The 25,358-nt window shown below is 40.9% G+C and overlaps 2 protein-coding genes across 5 annotated transcripts; one reads left to right on the forward strand and one right to left on the reverse strand.

The window, feature by feature from the left end:
* Window positions 1–1,855: 1,855 nt before the first annotated feature.
* Window positions 1,856–10,495, forward strand: grsf1 (G-rich RNA sequence binding factor 1). Its single transcript, XM_041936532.1, has 10 exons — window positions 1,856–2,226; window positions 2,973–3,114; window positions 3,379–3,534; window positions 3,790–3,924; window positions 4,891–5,029; window positions 5,201–5,331; window positions 5,692–5,777; window positions 5,884–6,019; window positions 7,004–7,055; window positions 7,456–10,495. Exons 1-10 carry the CDS (start codon window positions 2,002–2,004, stop codon window positions 7,457–7,459), a joined length of 1,206 nt encoding a protein of 401 aa, XP_041792466.1. The 5' UTR covers window positions 1,856–2,001; the 3' UTR covers window positions 7,460–10,495.
* On the reverse strand, window positions 7,999–25,053 carry rufy3 (RUN and FYVE domain containing 3). Of its 4 annotated transcripts, none has more exons than XM_041936527.1 (18): window positions 24,560–25,050; window positions 19,647–19,820; window positions 19,126–19,243; window positions 18,794–18,895; window positions 18,523–18,646; window positions 17,909–17,973; window positions 16,841–16,906; window positions 16,684–16,753; window positions 16,449–16,538; window positions 15,477–15,560; window positions 15,105–15,272; window positions 13,904–14,001; window positions 12,699–12,818; window positions 11,282–11,411; window positions 11,097–11,182; window positions 10,961–10,988; window positions 10,650–10,727; window positions 7,999–9,826 (listed from the first exon to the last, which is right to left on the reverse strand). In XM_041936527.1, the coding sequence occupies exons 1-18, from the start codon at window positions 24,825–24,827 to the stop codon at window positions 9,683–9,685; spliced, it is 2,013 nt and encodes a 670-aa protein (XP_041792461.1). In that variant the 5' UTR covers window positions 24,828–25,050; the 3' UTR covers window positions 7,999–9,682. The 4 variants fall into 4 exon arrangements, with proteins under 4 accessions (XP_041792461.1, XP_041792462.1, XP_041792464.1 ...); XM_041936528.1 differs by lacking the exon at window positions 24,560–25,050 and adding an exon at window positions 21,934–22,323; XM_041936530.1 differs by lacking the exons at window positions 7,999–9,826; window positions 10,650–10,727; window positions 10,961–10,988; ... (2 more) ...; window positions 12,699–12,818; window positions 24,560–25,050 and adding exons at window positions 13,097–13,728; window positions 21,934–22,332.
* Between the last annotated feature and the right edge of the window lie 305 nt (window positions 25,054–25,358).

Below are 25,358 nucleotides of genomic sequence, written 5' to 3' on the forward strand. Positions count from 1 at the left end.
CGGCTACAAAATATTTAAAATACTTTATTTAGCTAAAAGTCTTCATGGCGGGAAAAGGTTTTAAAACATTGAGGCTTGTTTTGAGGCTCGTCACCTTTTCAGTCCGAGCCGACCACAGTTCTTTGTGTTTTTATCGAGGAAGGAAACAAAATACTTTTCCAGCAACGACAGGAGGTGAGTGTTTGAAAATGAAAAAACACTGTTCACTTAAGGTTGCTGCTTTTTCAATAGTGGGTCTATTCTACTCATTGTTAAAAATGAGTTGGACATGAGAATGAAAAGCTGAAATAGATTAAACTAGCCAACAGTGTATAAAGTTGTTAAAATGAGCTCAAACTTAAACATCTACAGCAGTAAAATGCAACAAACATATTAATGCTGCAGTAATGTGAATCCAAAACCATCATCTGAAACTCTGACAGGGACTATTTTATTGCACAATGAGTACTTTTATTTTTGATACTTAAACTACACAGTGCAGATAATACTGACATACTTGTACGTCAGTGTCTCCTCAGACAGAGAGCACAGTCTTTGCCACAAGATTGACAACCTGGAGCAAACATTCGACAAGACTACCCAGGAGAGCCTGATGTGGGTCGGAAAGGTCGGGGACAATGACAATGTGGGCATAGAAGTGACAGATTCATGACAGAGGCGACTTCTGGACTCGAAGCCTCTTAATCTGCACTCAAACACTCCACTGAAATATTCCACCACACTCTGAGCTCGTCTGTGTCTTCACTGCGTTTCGGACAGGACCTGGCCTCAGTGTTTGTGAGACAATGTGTGTAACTAACTCTTCTGTTATTGCTTCTTGTTGCCACAGTGGCAGCTGTTCAGCTCGAGTCAGAGCAGTGGGAGTGTGGCTTTAGGATAACGTTCAGATGTTTTGGTTATTGTGCAGTCTTTGGACTAGACTGTGGAGAGTGCTGTCCGCTGCTAAGTTCGTGATCTGATCGAGAGGGAGAATGGAAACACCTCTGATAAAAATAGGTGTTTTTATGGGTTGAAAAATTTATTCTTACACATGTGAACAGGGAGTACTAGAATATGGCTTTTGTTTGTGAATTGATCTATATGTAAACTGATTGAACTTAATGACCTTATATCACTGAATATAGAATTAGTAAAGTTTACAACCTTAAATATATAAGCAAGCGCTGCAGGACTCAGAGAAGGTGTCCAACAATCAGGAGAAGATGCAGAGGATCCTGGAGGTCCTGGGGAACACCGCCCCCCCCCCCCCCAGGAAACTCTCCACCCTCGATGTCTCCACTGAGAGGCACAGACGAGGTAAAAAAACCCCGCAGACCTCTGACCCCAAACCAGCCAATTTAAAACTGCTGAAAATGATCAAAACTGGGCTAACTGAGCCATCTCCGTGACAATGGAGCAAAAACAAAGATGGTTAATGGAAAAGGTAAAAAGTTGGCCTTGAGAATTTTTTTGTTTTGTTTTGTTTAATATAATTTCTGTGCCGACTGCTCAAGTTATTATTATTGTTGTTGTTATTGTGATTTTAGAAGTTAAGCTTTCTTTTTTATTTTTAGGTGTTTAGGTGGTTTTATTATTTGCTGTTTTTGCTTTGGGATTTGTGTTGTGAGTGACCGACTATTTATGACCGTGAAAAATGACCATTATGAAAAACCCAATACACGTTATACAGTTGAAAAATATTAAGTGGTAGTAGTAATGTGAAAAAAAATTGATGAAAAATATGAAACACACACTTTATTTATTAGCTTGCAAAGCGATCGAACCGGAAAATAACCGGAAGTCGGGAACGTTTCCTGGCATCGTCACAGTACTGTCACGCTCGAGCGCTGTCCTTGACTGTACCACGTGAGTTACTTCATCCTCCTGTCGTCGTGCTGAGCAGGCGGTAGCTATTTTAGCTAAACAGACCGGCCACATTCACAGAGAAACTGACTAAAACTGCTTGGATACCTCGTTAAAGACTGGTGGACTTAACCGGACACCCCGCTAGGTTCTGCTAAAATGTCCAGTAACAGTAAATCTCTGTTGTTGTTACTGCAGCGGTGTGTCGCAGTCAGGCAGCTAACGTTGTCGACGGGGATCAAATCAAGAGCCGGCGTCTTGTCGGGCAGGTGTGGGATCATTCAGCAGCGGACATGGACATCGACAACCCGGACAGTGTGTCTGGAGAGACTCTGTCAGCTTCAGTCCACAGTGACGAGCAGCCGGTACAGCCTCTGCACCAAGGTCAGTCACACACACGGGGGGAATCAGTGGCTGATGACTGGTGGGGCTGCTGACTGCACCATGTGTGATGTGAAGGACAAACTACTGTCAGTTTTATCAACAGCTTATACTAAAGAGCCTACAAGTTGGGTTGAATGTATTTAGAGTCAGATTTTTACATTGAGGCAATGGTGGTGGAATATTCAGATCGTCTTCTGAAGAAGTATGAATACAGCCCTGTCAGAATAGACAGAAGTCCTGCAAAAAAAGTACTGAGCCTTTTGTAGCTGGTTGAGGTGGAACTAATTTTGTAAAAGACAGTAACAAATTCTTATTTTCATTAGAATTAATCTGCTGAGTATTTTCTCAACGATTGATTGATTGGTTTGTAAAAATTCCGACAATAGTGAGAAGTGCCCTAACAATTATTGTGTTTTGTGTTTTGTCCAACTTATAGTACAAACCTCAAAATGATTAAAACTGAATTAAAATAATTTAGATAATGGAAAGCAGCAAATCCTAGCATTTGTGAAGCTGGAACCATGAAATGTTTTCACATGAAAACTTAATAGCTGCAAATTAATTTTCAGCCAATCAATTAATCACCTGATTGTTTCAGATGAACATGTTCGTAGTAATATCTTTAAAATGTCACATTCTTGTACTTTTGTTGTTGTTTGGTGTTAAATAGCAGATGATGTACAGCCAACTTTGTGGTAGCTTCAGCAAGTTTCTGGCTATAGTCAATTTTACACTTTGTCTTCCAGGCAGGAGCGACTAGCGAGGATGAATACCCACCACTGCCGGCCTATTCGGCTGAGGCAGAACCAGAGAAGGAGGTGTACATCGTGCAGGTGAAAGGTCTCCCGTGGTCGTGCTCGGCTGAGGACCTCCTGCAGTTCTTCTCAGGTGAGAGTTGAGACAGTGAGCATCGCTGGTGGTGACTAGAGCCCCAGTGATATGTGGACGGATCGATCTTACTGACCAATATTTGCTTATGACAGCTGTGTTTATACACTTCTCTTTCATAGTTCAAATCTGTGTTTTTATTCTGTACCACCGAAGTTTACTGTTTAAAATGTAGTCATTTTCTGCTAATGTTATATTTGACGGTAAAGATCATTGTCCAGCTGCAGAGGAAGAAATGCTTGACATATTTTTCCTGTGCTTCAGAGTGTAGGATCCGTGACGGGGTAAACGGGATCCATCTCACTGGGAACTGGCTGGGTAAGCTGTCGGGCATAGCCTTCATCGAGATGGAGCACGAGGAGGACGTCAGGAAAGCCCTGGAGAAGCACCGACAGTACCTCGGCCGACGTTATGTTGAAGGTTCGTCTCGTATGTGTTCCACGCTGCGAAAGGCTGGAATGCAGTTGCTGACTGGACTTTTTCATAACAACATTTTGACATGCTACAAAACGAAAATCACGGGTGTGAATGATGAAATGAGTGGCAGCTGGATAAGAGTCACTGTCAGACTGTCATGGCATAATCGGGCTCTTTAGTAAAGCCATCTTTGATAAAGTTATGTGCAGTGAATAACTAAAAAGAAACACTTGTGTCCCGCTCTCTGTGTTTTTGCAGTGAATGAAGTGACAAACAGGGATGCTGAAGCCGTCCTGAAGAAAACTATCCAAGCTCCAGATGATGACGCTGTGGTGCGGCTCAGAGGTCTCCCCTTCAGCAGCACAGAGGCCGACATCGTTCAGTTTTTTTCAGGTAGGCTGCACTCTGAAGAGGTTGGGGGAGCCTGCAGCTCTCCGTCCAACAGCTCACTGTGGCTGCTCCTTCTTGTTCCACTATTCCCTGAAATATTTCAAACTAATCCGCTGTTAAAAAGTTATTAAAAATGACTAAATGTTTAGTAGATGTGTATTCTGAATACACAATTGTGTAGGGCCCTGCTTTTTTCCCCAAATAATAATATATAATAATAATAAAGAAAGTTGTTGGGAGACATAAAGCCAATGAATGGAACTGACCCAGTACAGTACTCCTCAATGGATAGATCACTGACAACGGGGGACCCCATGTCAATGGATAGATCTCGTCAGTGGATGGATTTGATTGGGTTTAAAGGGTTTCCATGTTATCCATATAAAACAAATGCTAGTTTTGTATAGTTCTATATATACATATTTAAAGTGTGTACATAGTTCATAGTTTTATTTTCATTGTTCTTGCCTCCAGGCAACGTAAGATAAGATGAGAAAGACTTTATTAATCCCCAGCCAGGGAAATTTGGGTATTACAGGCACCAGGTAGTGTAAGTTGGAAAAAATAGCAACAGAAATTGAGAAATCAGACTTTACACAACTTGCACAAGGTGGATAAACTGACTACAGCATTTATGCTATTGCACAGTAATAAATATGTATACAGGAGGACCCCCAAAGAAAATCTTTCCCTGTAGTCTGGAGACAGGCCTGAGTCAGTCTCACTGACAGACACATTGCATTTCCTGTGACTACTTCATAATAAAAGTCAACATGTGTTTCACCAGTCCAATGCTTTTAATGTGAAGCCGTTTGGTTTGCATCAGCAGTAAGTATAGTAGTGTCCATTATTTTTGCCAGGCCTTTTGGCAAATTTCTGACATATGCTTAGGAATAGAATGATGAACAGAGGGGTACAAGATAGGAAAACTGTTTTTAGCAACACTCAGAATCTGTTCATGTCTTTCAGGTTTGGATATAGTGGAGAATGGCATCACCATCGTCACCGACTATGGAGGAAAAAACTCTGGACAGGCCTTTGTGCAATTTTCTTCTCAAAAAGCAGCCGATGAAGCTCTGCAGAGAGACAGAGAGATCATGGGAAACAGGTAGGACGCTGCGCAACCTGTACCAACTTTGTAATCCAGCTTCAATTTGTGTCTCATTTCTGGCCAACGGGACATTGCTAATGTTACTGTTCGAACACCAGCAGCCTCTTCCTTCACTTACTTACCACACCTGTTAGCGTGTCGCTCACCCCCCGCTGCGTGTATTTGCAGATACATCGAGGTGTTTCCGAGCAGAAGTGAAGAGATTCATTCTAGGAAGAGGCCGAGGAATTCAGGTCCTCCTCAGACCAGCTTTCAGTCAGCGGACAGGTGGACTCCCTCACAGAACATCCCCAGAACTAGTGAGTCTGTAGTCCCCCCAAAATAATGTGCTGTTTAATTTTGATAGAATCATTTTTTTAACAGTTTTTTTGACTTTCTTAGAGGGACTTTGGGATATAATCAGTAGCTCAATTAGTTTTTCCCCCCTATGTTCTCTTCACTTTCCACCACTGTAAGATTGCCTGAGCAGCTTTTCAGTGTATTTTTTTTTTTTTTTTTAATGATTAGAAGTTTTAAATACAAATGAAAGTCGAAATGATAGATCAGCTCGGTTAGAGGACAGTGGTGAAGTGGGGACGTATTTGCAGTTAATTGATATTTTTGCTCTTTGTGAACAAGTTTGGTAAAAGGTATTTATCCTGGTGTATCTGCTTCATCAGTGTTCCCTCCGGGCTCGGACTGGCCGCTTCATAACGTCCACGTGAGAGGACTTCCTTTCCAGGTGTCCGGAGAAGACATCGTTAGGGTAAGAAAATCAAGACGATGAACACGTCGGGACGTTGAAGCTGGTCGCGTTGCTGCATTTGAGGTCACTTGCGCACAAGTTTCTAATGTTTATTTTCCTCTTGCAGTTCTTCTCTCCTCTAGTTGTGTCAAAGATCCTGATCGAATGCTGTCCAGCCGGCAGGCCGAACGGAGAGGCCGACGTTTACTTCAGCTGCCATCGGGACGCCATGGCCGCCATGTCCAAAGACAGACAGCACTTAGGTGAGACAGTTGGAGAGGCTTTAACAGCAGGACAGCTAATGTACACATGTTTAAAAACAGAGGAGTATCCCTGTACAAAGCCTTAATGCTCTGTACTCTCCAAAAATACATTTTTGTGTGTCAGTATGTCCATTTTGAGGCAGTTCTACTTGCAGATGATAATTATTTATTTTTAAATAACACATTCAAGAGTGCAGCCCAGCCAGTGGAGGTATGCAGTCTTGAGTGGTTTATAAATGAATATGTTCAGCTTTAATGTCATCAATGAATATTCCGGATAAGGAAAAACGCATGTTAATGCCACTTCCGGAGGTCGTCTGGTTTGCATTGTGTTCGGATCTTAGATCAGCGGAAACTCAATCCGTACAATGTGTTTGCAACTGTACACGATACAACACTGACAACACTGATACAGATATTTGTTTTTAGCCAACATAAAATACAGTTTTTTGCTCAGATTTAAGGAGCGAGTAAGCGAGAAGGCTGAAAGCAACACGGTAGCTGGGCACCAACGATGTTCTGTGCAGTTTTAATCACCTGCTGCTGAACCCTCCTGTCCTGAGCCGTGTATATCCCATACCACTTCATAATGTCTCCGGTCAGGATGCTTTCAGTCGCTTCTCTGTAGAAGTCAAGAAGAACTTAAACCTTCTTAAGTCTCCTTAAGAAATGCAGTCATTTCTGAGCTTTATTTACTGCGGTGGAGATAAATCCATGACGGGTTCTCTGTGATCCTGATTCCCAGGAGTCTGTATATACGGTACTTAAGTATTCTTAAAGTTATTTCAAGTTAAGTGAAAATTGGATAGACATGATAAAAATCGGATTTATGTATTTAATAGTTGAAGCATCTTAAATGCCTGAGGTTTAATAGCAGATAGGGTCTGTTATCACATTATACATGTTCCAATATAATGATAATGACTGCTGTTCATTGGTCAGTGCCAGAGTTTCACTAACATTTGAACCCTCTTGAATCTTTAGGAGGGAGATACATCGAGTTATTCCTGAACTCTGTACCTGAATCTGATGGAAGGTGAGAAACACTGAATTACATCCAGATAGGTGGGAACTCTAGCCTCCGGACACACACTCTCTTTTGGCTTTCTGCATTGCACGAATGTAAATGTTGTGAATCAGTTGTGAGGTTGATCAATCCACATGTTTAAGGAAGTTACAGAGGAGACAGTGTAGTGGATGTCACAGTGAAAGTTGTAATTACGACCCAGCAGCTGGGAACTTTTTATAGAACAAACAAGAACACATCAGTCTTTCTGCTGCCTTTCTTTAGTCAAAAGATATGTGGGTTCGAGATCTTGCTCTTTTTGACAGGAAGAGTGTGAAGTTTTAGCTTTTCACACCAACTCTGCTGAGGTTACATTTTGCTTTCAAGTCACCTCCAGATGTGATTTAACATGTTTTATTTTCTCCTGCAGGTGAATGCTGACACACAGATGCCAAACACATATAATAACACATACACAATGGCAATAGTACTCATATTACAGCCTGGCTTGGAAATCAAACAATAAACATTACTGGTGTCAGAATAAAAACTGCCTTCATTGTCTCTCTCCAGTAAGAGGGAGGGAATTCATTACAATATGAGATCTGTATAGGCAACTTATAATAAAGGTGTATTTTAATATTAGTAGAGGTTACTAGTGTTGTATTTAAGAGACAAGATATTACAAAAATGGTTTGTGTTAAATGAAGAGTTTTCCAAACATTTGCTGTGAATTTTGTGTTCTTCAAACTGATGTTGCAAGAAAATCTACAAAATGTGTTTCTGTACACAAAATAATTCAGAGGAACAAACAAGTCGCATCCTGCACACTGAGACATGTTCTCTGAGGTACTGAGGGCTTTTAGTTTTTGCTGACAGAGGAGGATTGAAGTGTCAGGACTGAGCTCGTCATGCTCCTGGCTCATCGGGATGCTAGTGAAGTTAAACACAGATTAAAATAATCAAGTCATACGCTGGTTAAAATGTAAACGTTTATTGTTGATCTAAGAAGCATTTCCATCTCACGTGTTAATTTCAGCAAGAATGACTAAGCGTTTAACTGGTTTTACTGAGCTTCTAATAATTCTTCATATAAATCAACAAAACATAAAAATAGCTGTTATAAATGTGCACTGATATGCCTACTTCAAACCAGGCAGGCAGAGAGCCATGCATTTAAAAGTGCCATAGTATGTTACATCGGCCAGAAAAGGAGTTGGATTATCCAGAGAAGAGTCTAGAATCTGAATGCTGGATTCAACGATTCAAGATAAACCAGACGCTGGTATGACAAAATATTCACTGTCAGCAGGAGATGATTTGAAGCCATTTTGTTAATGCCACATCTAGCACAGAACACAACAGCAACAGTAAAGAAACATTATACCCAGAATATTCAGCTTTGTTAACTTAATGGAATAGTCTGACATTGTGTGTGCCGTAAATATGAAGCTACATCCAGTTAGCTTAGCATAAAGACCATCTGGCTCAGTTGAAAGGTAACCAAATCTGCCTTCCAGCTCACTAACACATTGAAGACTGCAGGAGGGGACTGCTCCTGCCGGGCCAGGCACCCTCTCCCCCCCACCACCTCTAGTCTTTGTGCTAAGCTAAGATAACCGGCTGCTGGCTGTAGCTTCATACTGAACGGACACACATGAGAGTGGTGTGAGTCGTCTAACTCACCGCAAGAAAGAGAAGGAGTGCACTGACCAAAATGTCGACACATTCCCTCCACATAACAGCTGAAAAGCAAAATCAGCACTGTTCTATAGTCTGACCAAAGCTGGATGATCAAATGTGCATCAAATATTGATATCATGATAAGAGACTCAGTCTAGGATTTTGGTTATAATATTGTGATAAAACTTAAATATTTGTCTTTTCCTGGTCTTAACTTCTGCATTACAGTTTTCTTAACTACTTCAGACTGAGTGCACTAATAATGTATGTTCATGTAAGATTATTTGAACAATTTTGTGAGGGTATAAAAAGCTTTTGACTGCACATGCATTTTTCCCAAATTGCTGACACATTTAATATCATAGTAAAATGTATGAAAGTATGAATGAATCAGATGCCACGCAGAGAACAAACGTGTGAAAATACAAGCTTCATCACCATCTGCATCGCAAACTGAATTGTATATGATCAACTACTGTGTTATAATGCAGTGCAGTCGTCCAGTTTTTTCATTTTAATCTCTTAAAACTGAGGTTAAAAATGTTGTCAGTTGACCTTTTCATCAATAATCTGTGGTGGAAAGTCAGTTTTTAAATGCATGAGATGATTCAAGGTGTCTTTTTTTAAATCAGTAATCTCCAACCAGGTGCCATTTTCAGCTTTTTGAGTGCAGGTTTTCACCAGATAAAAATATCACAGCAGCTCAACAGCTCAACACACACAGTCAGCCAGAAGGGATGACTTACAGCTACGCCTGTACTTGAAAAATAAAAAACCTGCATCCAAACTCTTAATGGCGCATGTTCGGACATTACTACCTTAAAGTAACTAAAATATTGAAAGTTCAGAACTCGCAGGACTTCATCACGTCTCAGGTCACGAAGTCAGAAAGTGCATTTTTGCAGTGCCAGTTACAAATCAATGCCTCTGGTTTCTACTGATCACCGTGTCTTCCAGTAAAATGCTGAGATGTTTCATGTTGGTGTTGAAGCGTATTGTTGGAGTAACAGAGAGAAGCAGGTGGTACACACAGTCTCTGGGAGAATGGAGGAAGGTAATGGCAGCTCTTTGGACACGCAGCTCTCACAGAAAACCCCACTGCAGTTCTTACACTGTTTCTAGAGAAGGAAAAACAGGATTATAACACTTAAGGCACCAAAAGCCCTGTAGTAAAATTGTGATTTTCCCCTGAACTCAAAAGGTCCAATAAGCCATCTGATATTTCTTTTTATAATATCTAATTTACTTTTATTTTAGTATTAAAACTGCACAGCATCTGCATTAATCCATCTGAATGTAAAAGGAACTATTGTTTCTTTCAAGTGTTTCCATGCTACCAAAGTTTCTAGGAGATTAATCTCCATATTTTAAAATCTGAACTGCGCTGGGAGCAGCCCCATCATCTAAAATCTTTGGAAATCACTTTAGCATTCTTGTGATTCAAATTGTTGGACAAAATGTTACAGATCCAAACAAAGCTAAGAGTCTCCGGCCCTGCTGGCAGCTCTGTGACGCTGGCACAGGAGAGCGCCAGGCTAAATGCTAACATCACCATGCTAACACGCTCACAGTAACAATGCTAACATGCTGATGTTTATACTGCGCAACATGTTTGTTTAGCATCTTAGTATGCTAACAGTAGCTAATCACACTAATAAAAAAGTGTAGTTGTTGGCATCTGTGTGGTGTAACAAAGACAGGGGGGCTGACCAGATATGTAACCATATTAACCTTGCTTTCAATTTGACAATCAGTTGTCAGTTTGGTTTTGCTCATTTTGTTTCCAATAAAAACATCTCTGTAAGTTAAGGTAAAGAGTGGACCATGGTACATTTTTTGAACAGCCTCTTCTGATTTGCAGTGGCACTAAATATTGTAAACCTTTAATGAGAGCCGAGGAGTTGATTCAGCACAGTTCAGATAAATCTCCCACCCTCACACCTTTGTCCTCAGGAGGGAGTCGTCCTCTTCACACATCGTGCAGATGGAAGGCTGACTGATCTCCACAAATGACTCGTCCTGCAGAAAATACATTCATAATTCAAATTAATCACAGCCATTATGGAACTTTTGAAATATCCAGTTGATACTAGTACTACAATAGTGCTGACAGCTCGTTTGCATCGTTACAGTACAAACTGCATTGATGATGAGAGTGAAATGACGTAAATACTTTCCTTTTTTTATTTTTCATCATAAACAGATCTATGGGCAGATAATTAAACATTTTATTTGTGCATCTTAGACCTCACCTGTTCATCCTCATGGTGCGACAAGGACCTTTAAAGGAGGAGATAAATAAATCGATAAAAAAGAAAAAAAAAATCTATGGCATTTCCTCAAATGATTATATCTCTTCTGAAAGATGTAGTTCTCAAAACTGCTTACAGGCTGGAGCTCAGACTTGTTTTATCCTCGGCTCCTGCGTGTAATTGGTCATTCGCCCTTTTCACTGACGGGGATTCTGGGGGACGCTGTTGGTATAAACACGCACATATTGTTTAAGGAGAAAGCAGAAAGACGGCTGTAATGAGACAAATCTTTAATTTTGCACGTTAGGATCACAGGTTTACTTTTGCCATGATCTCTGGGTGTCTCCTCTCCTTCCGAGGAGTGCTGGGCTGTCTGGACGCGGCGTCAAAATGATGCTCGCTCCTTCGCTCGCGCTCTTTTCTCAGCTCCAGCTCCAGCTCCAGATTAGACCTGAAACAAGACTTTAAACTTTAATAATATTCATAATGATCAAAACAAATAACAGACATGCAGAATTCAAATAATCTGATGTCTTCAAGATCAGACAAAAACTAAATACAGCAAAACTACAATTAATGTGACATGCAGCATTTTAAAATTAATCCGAGTTTCTAATTACCATAAACAAAATTCTCATGTTAGTGCCCTCCATGATGCACTTCATGTGTTACATGGGGATCAAATGTTGGAAAACTCTACAAAGTGAAAGAAACATTCACAGACACCACAAGGATTAAGATTCTTAGCCACAGTGTATGAAACTGGTCAAGGTGGACTTGCTATAACCTGTAAGAGTGTGGAGTGATGATTACGGGATGCTTATGGAACCCAAAAAAGACCAAAACCAACACTGTGTTAGTGCTTCTACCAGCACTTTCTGACTGCACTAGTCTGCCTGTGGCGCTGTAGCAGGTCGAGGTGGGTCTAAGGGTCTTGAGGTGGGTTTAACTACTTCATATAAAGTTCAGTAGTTTAGTCTAGTGGTTCCAAACCAAAGGGTCACCAGCTAAATCTGAGGGGCCATGAGATGATTAAGTGGAAAGGGCTGAACCAGATAACAAAGTTCTTAATCAACTCTGTTTTTCTCTGATCTTTGCTTTTTTGTGATACACTGGAGAGTTTTACCTCTTTTGGCCTCACACAAGTTATTTAAATGAAGTGTCTGAGAAGTTAAGAGGAGAAACGTCTCCGTGGTGGAGCTGCTGTCACATCTGAAACACGAGAAGGGGCCCCATCATCCAGCCTGTCTGTCAGGGGCCACAAGCCAAAACGACTGGGGTTTCATTTCATAGAACAATGTTTTTTTCTATAAAATTAGAAATTAGTAGCTAAAGGTGTCGAGTAAACATAGTGCAGTAGAAGCATAAAGTAGCATAACATGGAAATACTCAAGTTAAGTGCAAATCACTTAAAACTGTACTTAAGTGTACTTCCATCTGACAGACAGTATATGTGGGGCTGAATGAAAACAGACTGCAGTGTGTATGTTCATGGTGCTGAACAAACATGTCAGTCAGTGCAACAGTGTTTTATAGTTTTTAGACAACAAGGGGGCTCTATGGCACAGGGGAATAAGATGCATCAAGCTTTGATACACGGATAATGTTTCGAAGTAGGATCAACTTTTTTGTTGACAATAAGAAGAATAAAGATTATCACCACCCTTATCTTAAAAAAACAAACATGAAAAGCTTTTACTCATATTCAGCTCCCCGTTCCCATTCGCTCAGACGTCACCTATGCTTCCTCAGCTGCTCCACCTCCACCTGCAGACTCTCGATTTTGTCTCCGAAGTCCTGTTTGAAGAGCCGGTTGGCCTCGACGGCCAGATCCCTCTCTCTCTCTGCCTGTTTGCATCTGGTTTTAGGGGAGGGGAGGGGGGTCACATAAACGTATGGCAAAATGAAAACTTGACGGAAAAGAAACGTGGAAAGAGATGTCAACTAAAACTTCAATAAAAAAACAAAAATGACTGGAGACTGAAACCCGACAACGAGGAAACTTTAGCCAAAGAAGATGAAGCAGGCTGTGTTTGTTTATTGTTTTATTAGCCTAATGATTACTACAGTTTACACCAATGTTATGTTCACATACAATTCAAAATTAATTAATTAATTTTGCCCTTGTCTTCTTACTTTATCTTGCTCCTGTCCTGGCCTCGTACATACTGCTCACCAAATGACAACGCTGGATATCAGTCCCTAAACATCCGTTTAGAGTCTGTCTGTTTTATTCTGTCAGTCTCTGATAGCGGTCGAATTCTTTGGAATAACATTACAGCAAGTCCACGACCTCCCAAATATCCAGGACGTGTCCCTTAGCACATCAATCATCAGTCCGTCAAATCTCAAAGCCGCCCACAGAGGACTTTCAGACACCCTGCCGTCTACTCATCGTACCTTTGTCAGAAAGCATTAATGGGGTATTTGTAAGAAATGCCTACCAAACGAAAGTAGAAACCTGATGTGGCAAACACATCTGTCGGAGAACACAAGGATTATGGGCTGCTAAAAGGATCGATTCAGTCCACACTACTCAAAGCTGATGCTGGAGAGCCACTGCAGGAGGTTGTGGGAAAATGGTTTTATTTTCAACAACAAAGGAGCATCGTACAGAAAAGATAACATCCTAGTTTGGTTGTTTCTATATTAGGCAGGGTTGTATGTTTGTATTCAGATTTATGAAAGCGGGGAGCTACTGCTGCAGCTGCAGCAGCTTCCCTGCTGCTGAGTTCAGGTTTCTGGCCTGCTTCACCAAATGTTTCTCACTGATTAAATAAAAAAAAACAAAAACAAAGCAAAACATGACAATGAAAAATAATGACAATGAAAGTGGAGAGAGAAACAGGAGAAGAGGTTTGTAGGTATGGGATAACATGAAGAAACAGTCTACTGTGATAATTATTCATGCTACCAATCATGGCTGGGGAGAACTGTTCTCACCTGGTCTCCATCTGTTTTACAGTCCCCGTCATCTGGTTTATTTTCTCCTCCAGGCGAGCGATGGCTTCACTCTTCTGTTTAGAGCTGGCGTCTGAGCTCTGAGGAGGATGAGCCGTGTTAGTCGACTGGAAAGCATAACCATTTGCTTTTTTAAATAGAATGATTGGTTTCAGGCTTTAACTTGTGTTGTCGCTGTGAAGTGGGCGCTGCTGGTTGCAGAGGTAAATGTCTTATCCATTTTTTCCAATAGACTAGATGACTGACAGGTGGAGAGCTCAGATTCGCTAACCATGCCGGTGAAGTCGTCAGTACAAAAGATTAAAAACTGTGTTGGAAAATATCTGCTTCTTTGATAAAAAGTCAAAAGGTACAAGCATGTGCACATAAAAACTCGTTAACTACGACTCCCAAAGTTCTTTTCTGCAAGACTCATCTAACCACAGCTTAAAAGTGTGTCACATCAGGCGCTAATGGTGGCGAAGCTCGAGCAAACTGTTGAGCAAACTGAAAATACACTCTGCGGCACTGGTTTCTGGGTCAGTATTAGACAAGCTCAGTAACTACACCGCCTCTGACTGGCTTCTTCTCCACAGCAATTATGGCTTGTGGGTATTGTAGTATTTAGTGCTGTCTGCTGTCTGCTGAGCTGATGGAAAAAACCTGACTTCTAAGACACAAAGCTGAAATGATCAAAAACCCATCACATAAGTATGGCTGTTACATTAACCCGGAGAGTCTGGTGTTTCTCTGTTCGGTAACACTGATGATGTTATTAAAAGATAGATTTGAAACGGGAATACAGAGTGACGGAAAAGTCTCTCTCTATTAGATAACTGCATTTCCATTCGATTGGCCATCAGTTGGAGCTCACACTGTAAAGGTGACCTGCAATGCAGCAGCGTCACATCATCTGAAACTTTTAGCATTTCAAGAAGAATTGGTGTATTTGAAGACACTTCTGACTTAGATTAGAGCTATTATAAGATAGGCCACGATCATATAACCCAAATTACCAAAAAATTGGGATCTGTGTGAAGACATAAGAAATAATCCAGGTTGTACAACAAATGATAGATTTCCTGTATATCGGAAGATTTTGTGATAAAAAGGTCATGATGTTATGACGATGAAGTCATGATACTTCAACGATAAGTAATGTTGTATGTAGTAAAACCCTTAAAATGCAGATGCGCAGCCTCACCTGTGACTTGTGGCTCAGCTGTTGGTTGATGGCACGAAGGTCTTCCAGCTGCTGTCTGAGCTCCACCAGAGCGTCCTGCTTCTCACAGATGTCTTTCTCCAGCATCTTCATGGACAGCTCCATCTCCTGCTTCATCCCGATCTGCACCTCCAGCTCCTTCTCCACATCCTGCACACACACATCAGCTTTAACTTCAGGTGCACACTCCAACAAGCACAACACTGCGAACTTTAAATATAGGGACAGGCGCAAACACCCAATTCTACACCAACATGTGTCCTGATACTTTTAAGCACACACAAATGACATCTTATAAACACTCTCAGAATGCCACGACGATATAAAATCTGAACAGAAGAGCCTGAAACTCACCAGTCGAAGCAAAGTTTCCTCTTTGAGCTGCTTGCGTGTTTCACCCAGCGCTTGTCCATCTGGTGCCGAGTCGCTTCTTAATGCCTGAAAAAGTATATTATACAAATATTTGACGTTTAAAGCTGACCCTCAGTTGCCTTTGTGAATCGCTCATCAGAAGAAGTGATGTAGCATAACCACACCTCTCACAGTCTCTGCTAGAAATAGGAATCATTGTAACCCGCAAACAAATCTTCACTGCTGATGTGCCTACAGACCTTCGTTAGAAATATTTCAGACTGAGAAAAGCAGTGAAACGTGACTACGTTTGGGTTGAATTCTAGTGAAATCTACTAGGACGCATGTGCATACTGCTGAACGATGCAGACAAAAAAAAACATCATAACATACAGACTGAAACCAGTCTATTGATAGTTATTGACGGCTTTGGGATTGCAAAAATGTTCCGTCTTAACCTTAATTAGTAAATTAATGCTTTTATGATAATATCATGAGCTGCCAAAACAAAACTAAATCCATATCCACAAACATCACCCTGCACACTGCATATGGAAAGCTTTTTTTAGGATTTTTTTTATGTTTTACTGAGCTAGAAATATCATTTGTCTTTATTATTTTGATGGTAGCCAGTCTCTAATATTGAATAATACAGAGTGAACCGTCGGTGGGAAAAGAATAATATTTGAATGTATCTGGATGATCTTCCATATTTCAGTTAGCAGCTGTGGAGCTTTGTCAGATCATCTTACCACACCATGAACGGGTTAATGCACATTACACTGATATTGCACATATTTTGTGTGTGGTTATGTATACACATATGTTTGTATAAACAGACTGTAAACTGTGTAATGTCCTTGTAAATAGACTTTAGTTTTCCTTTTTTATTTCAAACTTTAGTTCTACTTTTATAGCCATTGTTCTACTTTATTGCCTCTCAGTTTTTCGCCACTGAATGAAAGATGTGTTCACCTTCCTGGACTCCAGCTGAAATGAGCTCTCCTCCTTTACTCTCTCCACATCTTCTTGCAAAGTGATGATCCTGTTGTTTGCCACTGCGAGCTGATTTGAGACACAAATCGACAAACACTTGTGTAAAATAAAATAAAAAAAAGAATGGCAGCAGCTGCGCAGAGCTGCTCCCACGACATCTTTAAGGGACAGTATTTGTGCGGGCGTGAGGTGTCCAGCTCTGAAGGGCTCTCACCTCTTCTGTTAGCTTTGTGTTGGACTTCTCCAGGGCGTCCACTTTGGCCTGAAGGTTATTTACTGATGCACTGTGAACAGACAGAACAGATCACCTTAAACGCTGACTCAACAAGCTGCCGAACATGGCGAAGAGAGAGACGCTCACTCTGACAAACCTTAAATGTCTGTTCAGCTCCTCCACATAATTCTTCTGATCGAGAATCGCTGTGATCTGACCGTCGCTGAAGGAGCAGAAAGAGATGTCAGCTGATCACTGACTGCAGCCCAGTGAAGAATGTCTAAGATTTTCTGGCACTTTCATAATGAGGGAAATGTTTAAGTATGAAACAGAATAGAAATATTTTCCAAAAGATTATTGTATTTTTATTTTTTTGCATCTTACTGAGCCATGTTGAATATTTCAAAGTTAGCAGCATAGCTGTTACAAACTGACATGTCTGCACTGAGAGTATTTCAGCCTCAAGGAGGCAGCAGATGGTGTTGGTGCAGAAAGAGCCACAGCAGATGAAATCTTATATCATTTCCTGTATTTAACTTTTTTTTTAATCGCCAATAACAGCCTGTCTCACCACAGTCGAGCTGCTAGGATTACTCAGTCGACAGAAGATTACGCTCCGACTAGTTTGATGATCAATTAATCGTTTCAGCCGGTTTTCAAGCAAAAAGACTAAATGTTTGACAGTTGTAACCTCTGAGATGTGAGAATGATCTGATGTTCCTTGTTTGTTTTTGTTTTTTTTTAACAGTTTTCTGGTGTTTTGTAGACCAAATGATAAATCTGGAAGGTAACTGGCAGCTTAATCTGTAAATGCTGTACTAATTGCCCTAATGTAACTACAGTTCTTTTCCTTATCAGTATTTCTACTGTATGTCTTTATTCATTTCTCCCTCACGAAAATTCAGCAAAGTAAACAAACAACTAAGGAATTTTGGTTTACAGTCAACAATAATCTACCACATCTGCAACTGAAGGTTCAAATAAGTGACCTGATCATTGACACCAATGACGGTGGCTTGATAGCTAGTCTATAAAAGTTGATCAGATATCACCTACCTAAGATCATCAACATGTCTTTGAAATAAAAAAACAACAATAACTAATTCCATGAAAGAAAAAAAGGATGCAAACAAATAAAAATACCCAACCCTCATCTTGAGTCTGAGAGACTGAACTGGACTGAAACAAGAAGCACTGTGGTTCACGATGACAAAGCAGCACTCACCCCTCTGCACTCTTACTACTGTGTCCACCATCTTTGAGATACATTGAAAAATCAATCACCCCGACCTGCAGAAGAAATTTAACAACAAACAGGAAATCAATGATTTCCTCCAGGAGAGTTCCAGGAGACGTTTCACATTGTTGTACTTAGATAATACTTGTTTACTAAGCTGATGACAAAATGGCAAACTGCCAGTCCTCCCAGTCTTTCTGGCTTCATCCCAAAATGAGCAGAGATTCCTGAGTAGTTTAATTTGACTGTATTGAATTACTCAGGAGCAATGATGAGGGTAAAAAAATAACTGCTTTGTTGTTTTAGAACTGCACCGTAGAGCATTTTAAGGTATATGAAGATGGACTGATGGTACCCAGGTCCAATATTTTTTGCCTCTAGGAGTTGAGATTTGAACCAAATAACTGTATTTGAAAAAAAGAAAAAGCTAAAATGTGAAAGTCTCGAGAACAACTTGAACAAAAGTTATTAAACTCCTGTACACCGTCTCGCTTAGTGCTGCCACAACGTTGTGTTCGAACCCAGAGGCAGGAAAATAAATTTTTTTTTTTTTTTATTTTGGTGTTTCTTGGTGGCAGAAGTTAAGGTGAAAGCAGAATTACCTGAGAGTCCAAGTCCTCTCCTTTCATACACAGATTGGCATCAATGACATTCAGTCCGACGAGCAGCCCGGCGATGACAGCTCCTTCTTCCTCCATCATCAACGCGTTCGGCTCATAGAATTCACTGCAGACAAGAGACAAGAACAGTTTGACATGTTCTCACTGACCAGAAAACTGCTTTTGTTTAAGCATTAATGTGTAACGTGTACTAAAGGGGGTGAGGGGGTTATTCTCGATGTGAGGGGGCCCCAGCACAGAATGATACACACACCTGAGCAGGTCCTTTCTGTTGATGATGGTCTTCATGTAGTCAGAGAGTTTCTTTTGCATCAAGGCCAGTCGTAACCAGGCGCGCCCTCTTCCTAGAGGAGTTCTGTAATCAAACACAGGAGAGTTGCATATGAATACACCTGAAACACAGCACATAGAAAAACAAGCCCTGACAATCTTTACCAAACAATGGCAACAGGGAAAGGAGCTCCAGCCAGAAATAACATTAGCCGAAAGGTGTAACTCAATGCCACTGTAAAGCATATTGATAATGTCAACAAAATGTTAAGTTATGGCAGTGTGACATCTGAGTCACCAATAAAACAGACTGACTTGAGGCCAGGCAGGTCTTTTACACTGGCAGTGATCTCTCCTGCCTCCGGCGTCAGCTTCTCAACGAGCTCCAGTGCCCCCCAGAACGACTTGTTCTGCCCCAGGAACGTCTTCTTGGCTGTCGACAGAGAGACGGTGCTTGTTGAGCCATTTCATTTTGAGGAATTTGGGTCACGAGTTATCATATAATAATGAGCGCCAGAAACTAACCAGGAATAATCCCTCAAAAGAAGTGTACACAAACGACTAAAAATAAGAACGTTTCAGTAAATATAGAACATTTAATGAGCTGATTTTATTGTTTTTATCCTTTTAACATCTCTTTGGCTGGTTTGAATGGGTACTTAAGACTGAAAATATTCCTCACAACTACACAAATTCTGCACTTTATGTGTATTCGGGGACTGAACCGACAGAAAGCTTCATACAGGACATTTCAATTCGCCAACTTTACAGACTTTTAAGATCCACCAATCATGCAGTTTTGAACAGATGACAGCAGAAAGTCATGCTATACGTACTTTTCAACCCATGTTTCAGACAGTGCTCCATCACTACAAAGAACTGCTGGAGAGGTGCATAGTCAGAGTCAAGTGTGCGTCCCAGGTTGAGAGCAGACTCGATCAGGCCCTTGATGCTCAGTTTGGCCATGTTCATCAAGTTAAGCCTTTCGATCGCGATGGGATCCTTGGGATCTAAAAATGAAAATGAAAAGGACTATAATGACATGCACTATAGTCGGACAGCAGCAATGACTCAGGGGCTAAATTTATCTCGAGTCGGTGGGGAAAAAACATTTAGTTGGTTCTGTATTTCCTTCAACACAACAAGATTCAATTTTTCCAGGAAGGAAAAGTAACATCGTTTTAACGTGGAAATACAAGACAAGGTGAAAAAAAAAAAAAGAGCTGTTGTTGGAAAGTTGGAAATAAAGAAAAGTTAGGTTTCATTATAAAAATAGTTTCATTTGTAAATATGAAACCTAAAACTGACACAACAAACCCTTTTAGACATTTCAATACAAACTTAAAACAATGGATGGTTTTAAAAAGAAAAGGCTTCAACTAGGAAAATTTAAATAACCTAAAGTCAGCACTTAATTCTTGGTATGATCCATCTATACGCTTGTGCCTAATTCATTATTTACGAACGTATAGGGCAGACTGAGAGGCTTTTAGTAGAGGGTTCTTCAGGGTTATGCTTTTTGTTTACATAATTAATACATTCATACATTTGGTCTGCAGTTTGTCTTTTCATGGACTTTAGCTGTGGAGCATGAAAATCTGGACTTCCAACACAATGACTGCAACCAAAAGGTAATTAACACACAGATGTAGCATGACACTGCTAAAATGGTGTAAATCTGCATCAGGATTATCATTTCAAAAGCTCTGATCTTAAAAGAGGAGCTTTCCTCATTACAGGTGATTATCACACATAATTACATCCCCAAACAATTAAGTACAAGTGGAGAGCTGGTTAGAGGAATATTCCATTTTCTGTTCTTTTTAATTAGCTTTGTAGACAGAATGCAACAACATGACGGCTTTACTTTTGACTCAGACTCAAGTTTGCAATTGTAAACTCAGTATTTGCAGTAATAAAAATGTGTTACCTGCTTCAGATATTAAAAAAAAAAGTGAAAATGACTTATTAAATAAGTTGGCACATAATTATTGTGATCAATAACTAGCCAGCCTGATTAAAAAAAACATTTATTGAACATAGTTTTTACGTTTCGAAAAACTGAAGAATTCGGAAAGTGAGTTTTCCCCTTTTCAAAGAGGAAAACTCACTGAAGACAGTCAGCTGCTTACAGGAAACATTCAAGAATTCCCCTGCTACACCAAAAGTAAACCAACGTGAATTCAAAAACAGATTAAATATTAGTTTGAAATACCTGCCTCAAGCCTTACATGAATGAAATGAAAAAATATCAGCTACATATCAATACTGAGCATCTCTGATAATTAATGCAATTGTCTAACTTGCAACATAAGTGACTGGTGGTGAGACATCTGATCTCACAGTAGTGTGATTAAACAAATGTTTGTGTCACTGTCAGTTAATGGTCCTCTGTAATATCATTAGAGAGAGGAAAATTGCCTCTTAAGAGCTGGAGGTTGTAGTGCTGCACTGTTGAGTTTGCCAACTGGTTGGAGGGACGTCTGACCAGCCTGCCCTTCTCAGGAAAACTGAGGAGCTGCCAATCTACCTGCTCTGTACTGAGAGAAGGCGTGGTAACAGATGAGGAAGAGGAAAGTCTTGCTGGACAGCTGATATTCGGTTTTCCATCAAATGTCAAAACCTAAAACCAGAATGCAAGCTGCAGCATGAATCGGCTCAAAACAAGGCACCTGTTCACTGCCAAATATAAATATCTGGATTCAGTTGCATCCTGTCTCCTTTCATCACAGTGAGAGTAAGAAATGAGTAAATCAACAACATGCTGATCCATTTCTGCTTTGTGATTATGTTTTGTAAAATCAAGGAAAACAGACAACAATATCATCCATTAAATACTTGCTGATTTACTCCAAGCTAATCCATTCTCATGACAAAACATCCGGCACTTCCTGGTTGTTTTGTTGCCCGGCCCTGGCTTATTTACGAGCAGCGTCATCCTGCTGGGTAACTCTCAGACATCAAAACCGTCTCCGCTGAAATCGATCATGACACAGCTCAAACGGGACACATGACCAGTTTCGCTAGATTGAAAAGCATCCGAGGACCTTGTGTCTCACCACGCCCTAACGGAGATCACGCTGCGCCCACCAACCTCCTCACTGAGCTAATCTGCCACATTACCTTCATGGGCCGGCTCTGGGTCTGGGGTGAGGGAGATGTCGTTGAGCTCGCGAAGGCAAAGCCACTCGCCATCGACAGACACGCGAAAGTTGCAGAGATAAATGGTCTCCCGGGCGGCCTGGGTAATCTTGTCGGTGGTGGGGGTCGGGGTTTCGCTCTGAGGTGTCAGATCAGACATGATGACTCAGCTGATGTAAGGCAAAACCAACACCACCGAGGGAAAAAGGCGCAGTAGCTTTTGTTCCAGGAAGCAGTAAAAGGTCCCAAAAAAATAAGAGAGAAGAGGAAATTGGAAGGATGAAAATAGCATAAAAACAAAGAGGATTTAAGGCCAAGACGGGGAAGGCCTACCGCAGCTTTCAGCAGGTGTTTAAAAGGGTGCTGCTTTTCCTCCTCTTTATGCCTGCATCCTCCTCTCCTCCTTGTTACAACTGAGAGAAATACGCTGCTGTCTTGAGAAAGGCTACCCTGCCCTCTCCTCCTCCACCTCCTCCTCCTCTTCAACCTCTTGTTATCCCTTTTGTGCAGACTGGGGATTTAGAATGCAAGAGAGCACCGTGCTGAAAATCACAGCCCTCCTCCGGTCAGCTTAGCACCGGTTCACTCTGATTGGACTGCCTGTGCACCGCAGTGAATGCACTGGGTGGGTGTTGACCAAGATGGCTGACAGTAGTGCTGGGTACAGCAACACATTGTCACGTGAGCAGATGGTGCATGCGTAAAAAAAAAAAAAAGGGGGGGGGGGGGGTGCTCCCCAGAGTACCCAGCCAATGCTAATGATGCAGCAGAGGACTCATCTGTGTCTCAAGCATCAACAGCATCCCCTGTCCTGAAACAGGGGCCTGTTATTTGACAAAGCAATTATTGAGCTAGCTGCAGCAGGGCAGTAAAACAGCAACAGCAGTGAGCAAGGAGGGTAATAGAAACCAAAGTTCCTGGATATAAATGATTATTATGGTATTTTGTAATGTGAAAGTGACAAAAACGCCCATATTTTGGTAGATTTTCTAAAGAAAATGCATACTGACAAAATTAAAAGCCACGGTTGATTGTGATGAGGAGATGAAATCTTGGATGACATTTAGTGCTATCAGAGGACGGGAAAAATACAGACATAAACAATTTGAGGAAAATGAAACAATATACTCATTGCCTTACATTACAACACTTGGAACTGTGGTCAAAATGACCAGGCCAACAGAAATCACTCAAGGCCTCATTAGGGTTTACCATAGCTGAAGAGATAAACATAGGATTTCTTCAACTAATTCATCAGTTGATTCGATTAAAGAATTCCTATTCTTCTGATTGTTGCATAAGAATAATTGTTCTGTCACAGATTCATGCAAAAGGGATTTCTTGGCCTGTTTAGTATCTTGGTCACAATTCTTTAAAAAAGGAAGAAAAAAAAGATGATTGTTTATACATATTAAAAACAATATGGATATTATATGGATGTTGTATAAGCCTCAAAAGTCCAGTATCAGTCAGGCTCTATTATTTTCTCAAATAATACAATGTCCAAAAATTGGGAAAAGTGCCCACTCCAGTTTCCCTGAGCCCAAGGTGACATATTCAAAACAACCAAATGACAAATATGTGTAACAAAGAACAGAGAAAAAGCAGCAAATCCTAATATCTGAGCACCACGACCAAATGTTAAGCAGTTATGCTTGATACTCAACGAATAAATAACTAGTGATTCACGTATTGGTGATCAGCTTAATGATTAATTGACTTATTCTTAAACTAAACAAAAACTAAATAAACTAACAAGTTTTAGTCAATCAATGGACTAAGAAGACACATCCTGCCTGTCTGACATGTAGTTTCATATTGTAATATGGACAGCCTGCAGTGCTTTGGTGTGACACTGACAGGCAGGGTGCGCTCATTATTGACCTCCTCACACATTAGCGTGTGCATATGCTGATGTTTTTACTTATAATACATGGCAATGCTCTTACGATGACACCATGAAAATGTGGAGGTAACAAAGTTAATCACGGAGGAAACTGCGACATGTTTAGTTCATGTGAAATATGGATGACAAATGTAACACTTATCACAGACATTGAGAGGTTTGACCTACATAAGAGCTAGCTATCACCAACTTAGTTAAATTTGTACAACGGCGACCAGCGGCGGTGCAATGCAATTAAGCAAGTCTGTCAAAACAACACATGACACACACAAACACAAGTGATCCAACACAGGAATGCTTACAAGGCAAGTGGATTACCAGGGGAAGACTGGCGCTACACTTCTTGTTGACAGTTTTCTTCACTGATTAACACGCCTCCGAGCTTATTTACAGTACTTTAGGTGACTTCTGTTTGACTGCTCTGTCGCCAGTTTTGAGAGGATGAGAATCAACAGACAAGAGTTGATGTTATATATTAGCTTAGCTTCCTTACGTTAGCTACTGCTAGTTATCTTGAATCTTTACAAGGTAGGAAGTGGCTAGTTTGGGGACAGTCAAAAGTTAGCAAACAACACTAGCAAGATAGCAATGCTAGCTGTAGGTAACGTTCTAGGTGATAGTCTTAGTAAAGTGGGTTATTAACATTAGCTAGCTGAGTAACGGTAGCCATTAGGACTTTTCAAAACTTCCGTTTGCACTTACTTCTGCGCTTTGACTCGATTCTTTCAATCTTGAAGTCATACTGTCGAAGCGGACTGGGTGACAGCGACCCAGCCTTCCCAAATCTTAAATTTGAAGAGTCCAACGCCTCCTTGAAATAAATCACCGAAGTCGGAGAGAGAGTCTCATCTGGACTGTCAACGTGTCCGTTTTCACCTGAGGAACTTTGTGTCTCTGAATTATCCGAAACCTCTGAAGATGCTTGCACAGGTATCGTTAGGTCTCCCGGCGCTATATCCCGCTCCGCCATCCTCCGTCCGATGAAATTCACTTCATGTGACAAGCGAGTGGGCTGTCAGTCAACGGCCAGCTAGCTATGCGCGCTTAGTTACTGTGGCCATGCACCGCCGTGACTAGCAAAACGATCGATAGACCGGTCATTTAACTCCAAATCCTCTCCAGTAATCACTCCGCCTCTCGTCCTGTCCTCCTCGGTCTCCCCTTGACCCGGAAATAGCTACGCATTAGCATTTTTGGTCAACTCTGATTTCGCGAGAGTTTGCGGGCTGTGTCAGCGGTCCAGCAAGGCGTTCACATGACCAGAGATAATGCACATGAACGCAGATGAGTCACCAGTGGTAGATGCGTGACCGAGGCCCCAGTATGCTCCCATGATGCATTGCGATACGCGCAGGAGCTTTCGTGCCTCTCCAGTTTGTAATAATCTCTGATGAACTATTTATTTATTAACTATTTATGTATTTCTGTGTATTTATCTGAGACATACAACTTGCATGTATTTATATAATACGATCATCCGCATTTTAATTCACTCTGAAGA

Source organism: Chelmon rostratus, chromosome 5 (assembly GCF_017976325.1).
Source record: "Chelmon rostratus isolate fCheRos1 chromosome 5, fCheRos1.pri, whole genome shotgun sequence".
Taxonomy (NCBI): domain Eukaryota; kingdom Metazoa; phylum Chordata; class Actinopteri; order Chaetodontiformes; family Chaetodontidae; genus Chelmon; species Chelmon rostratus.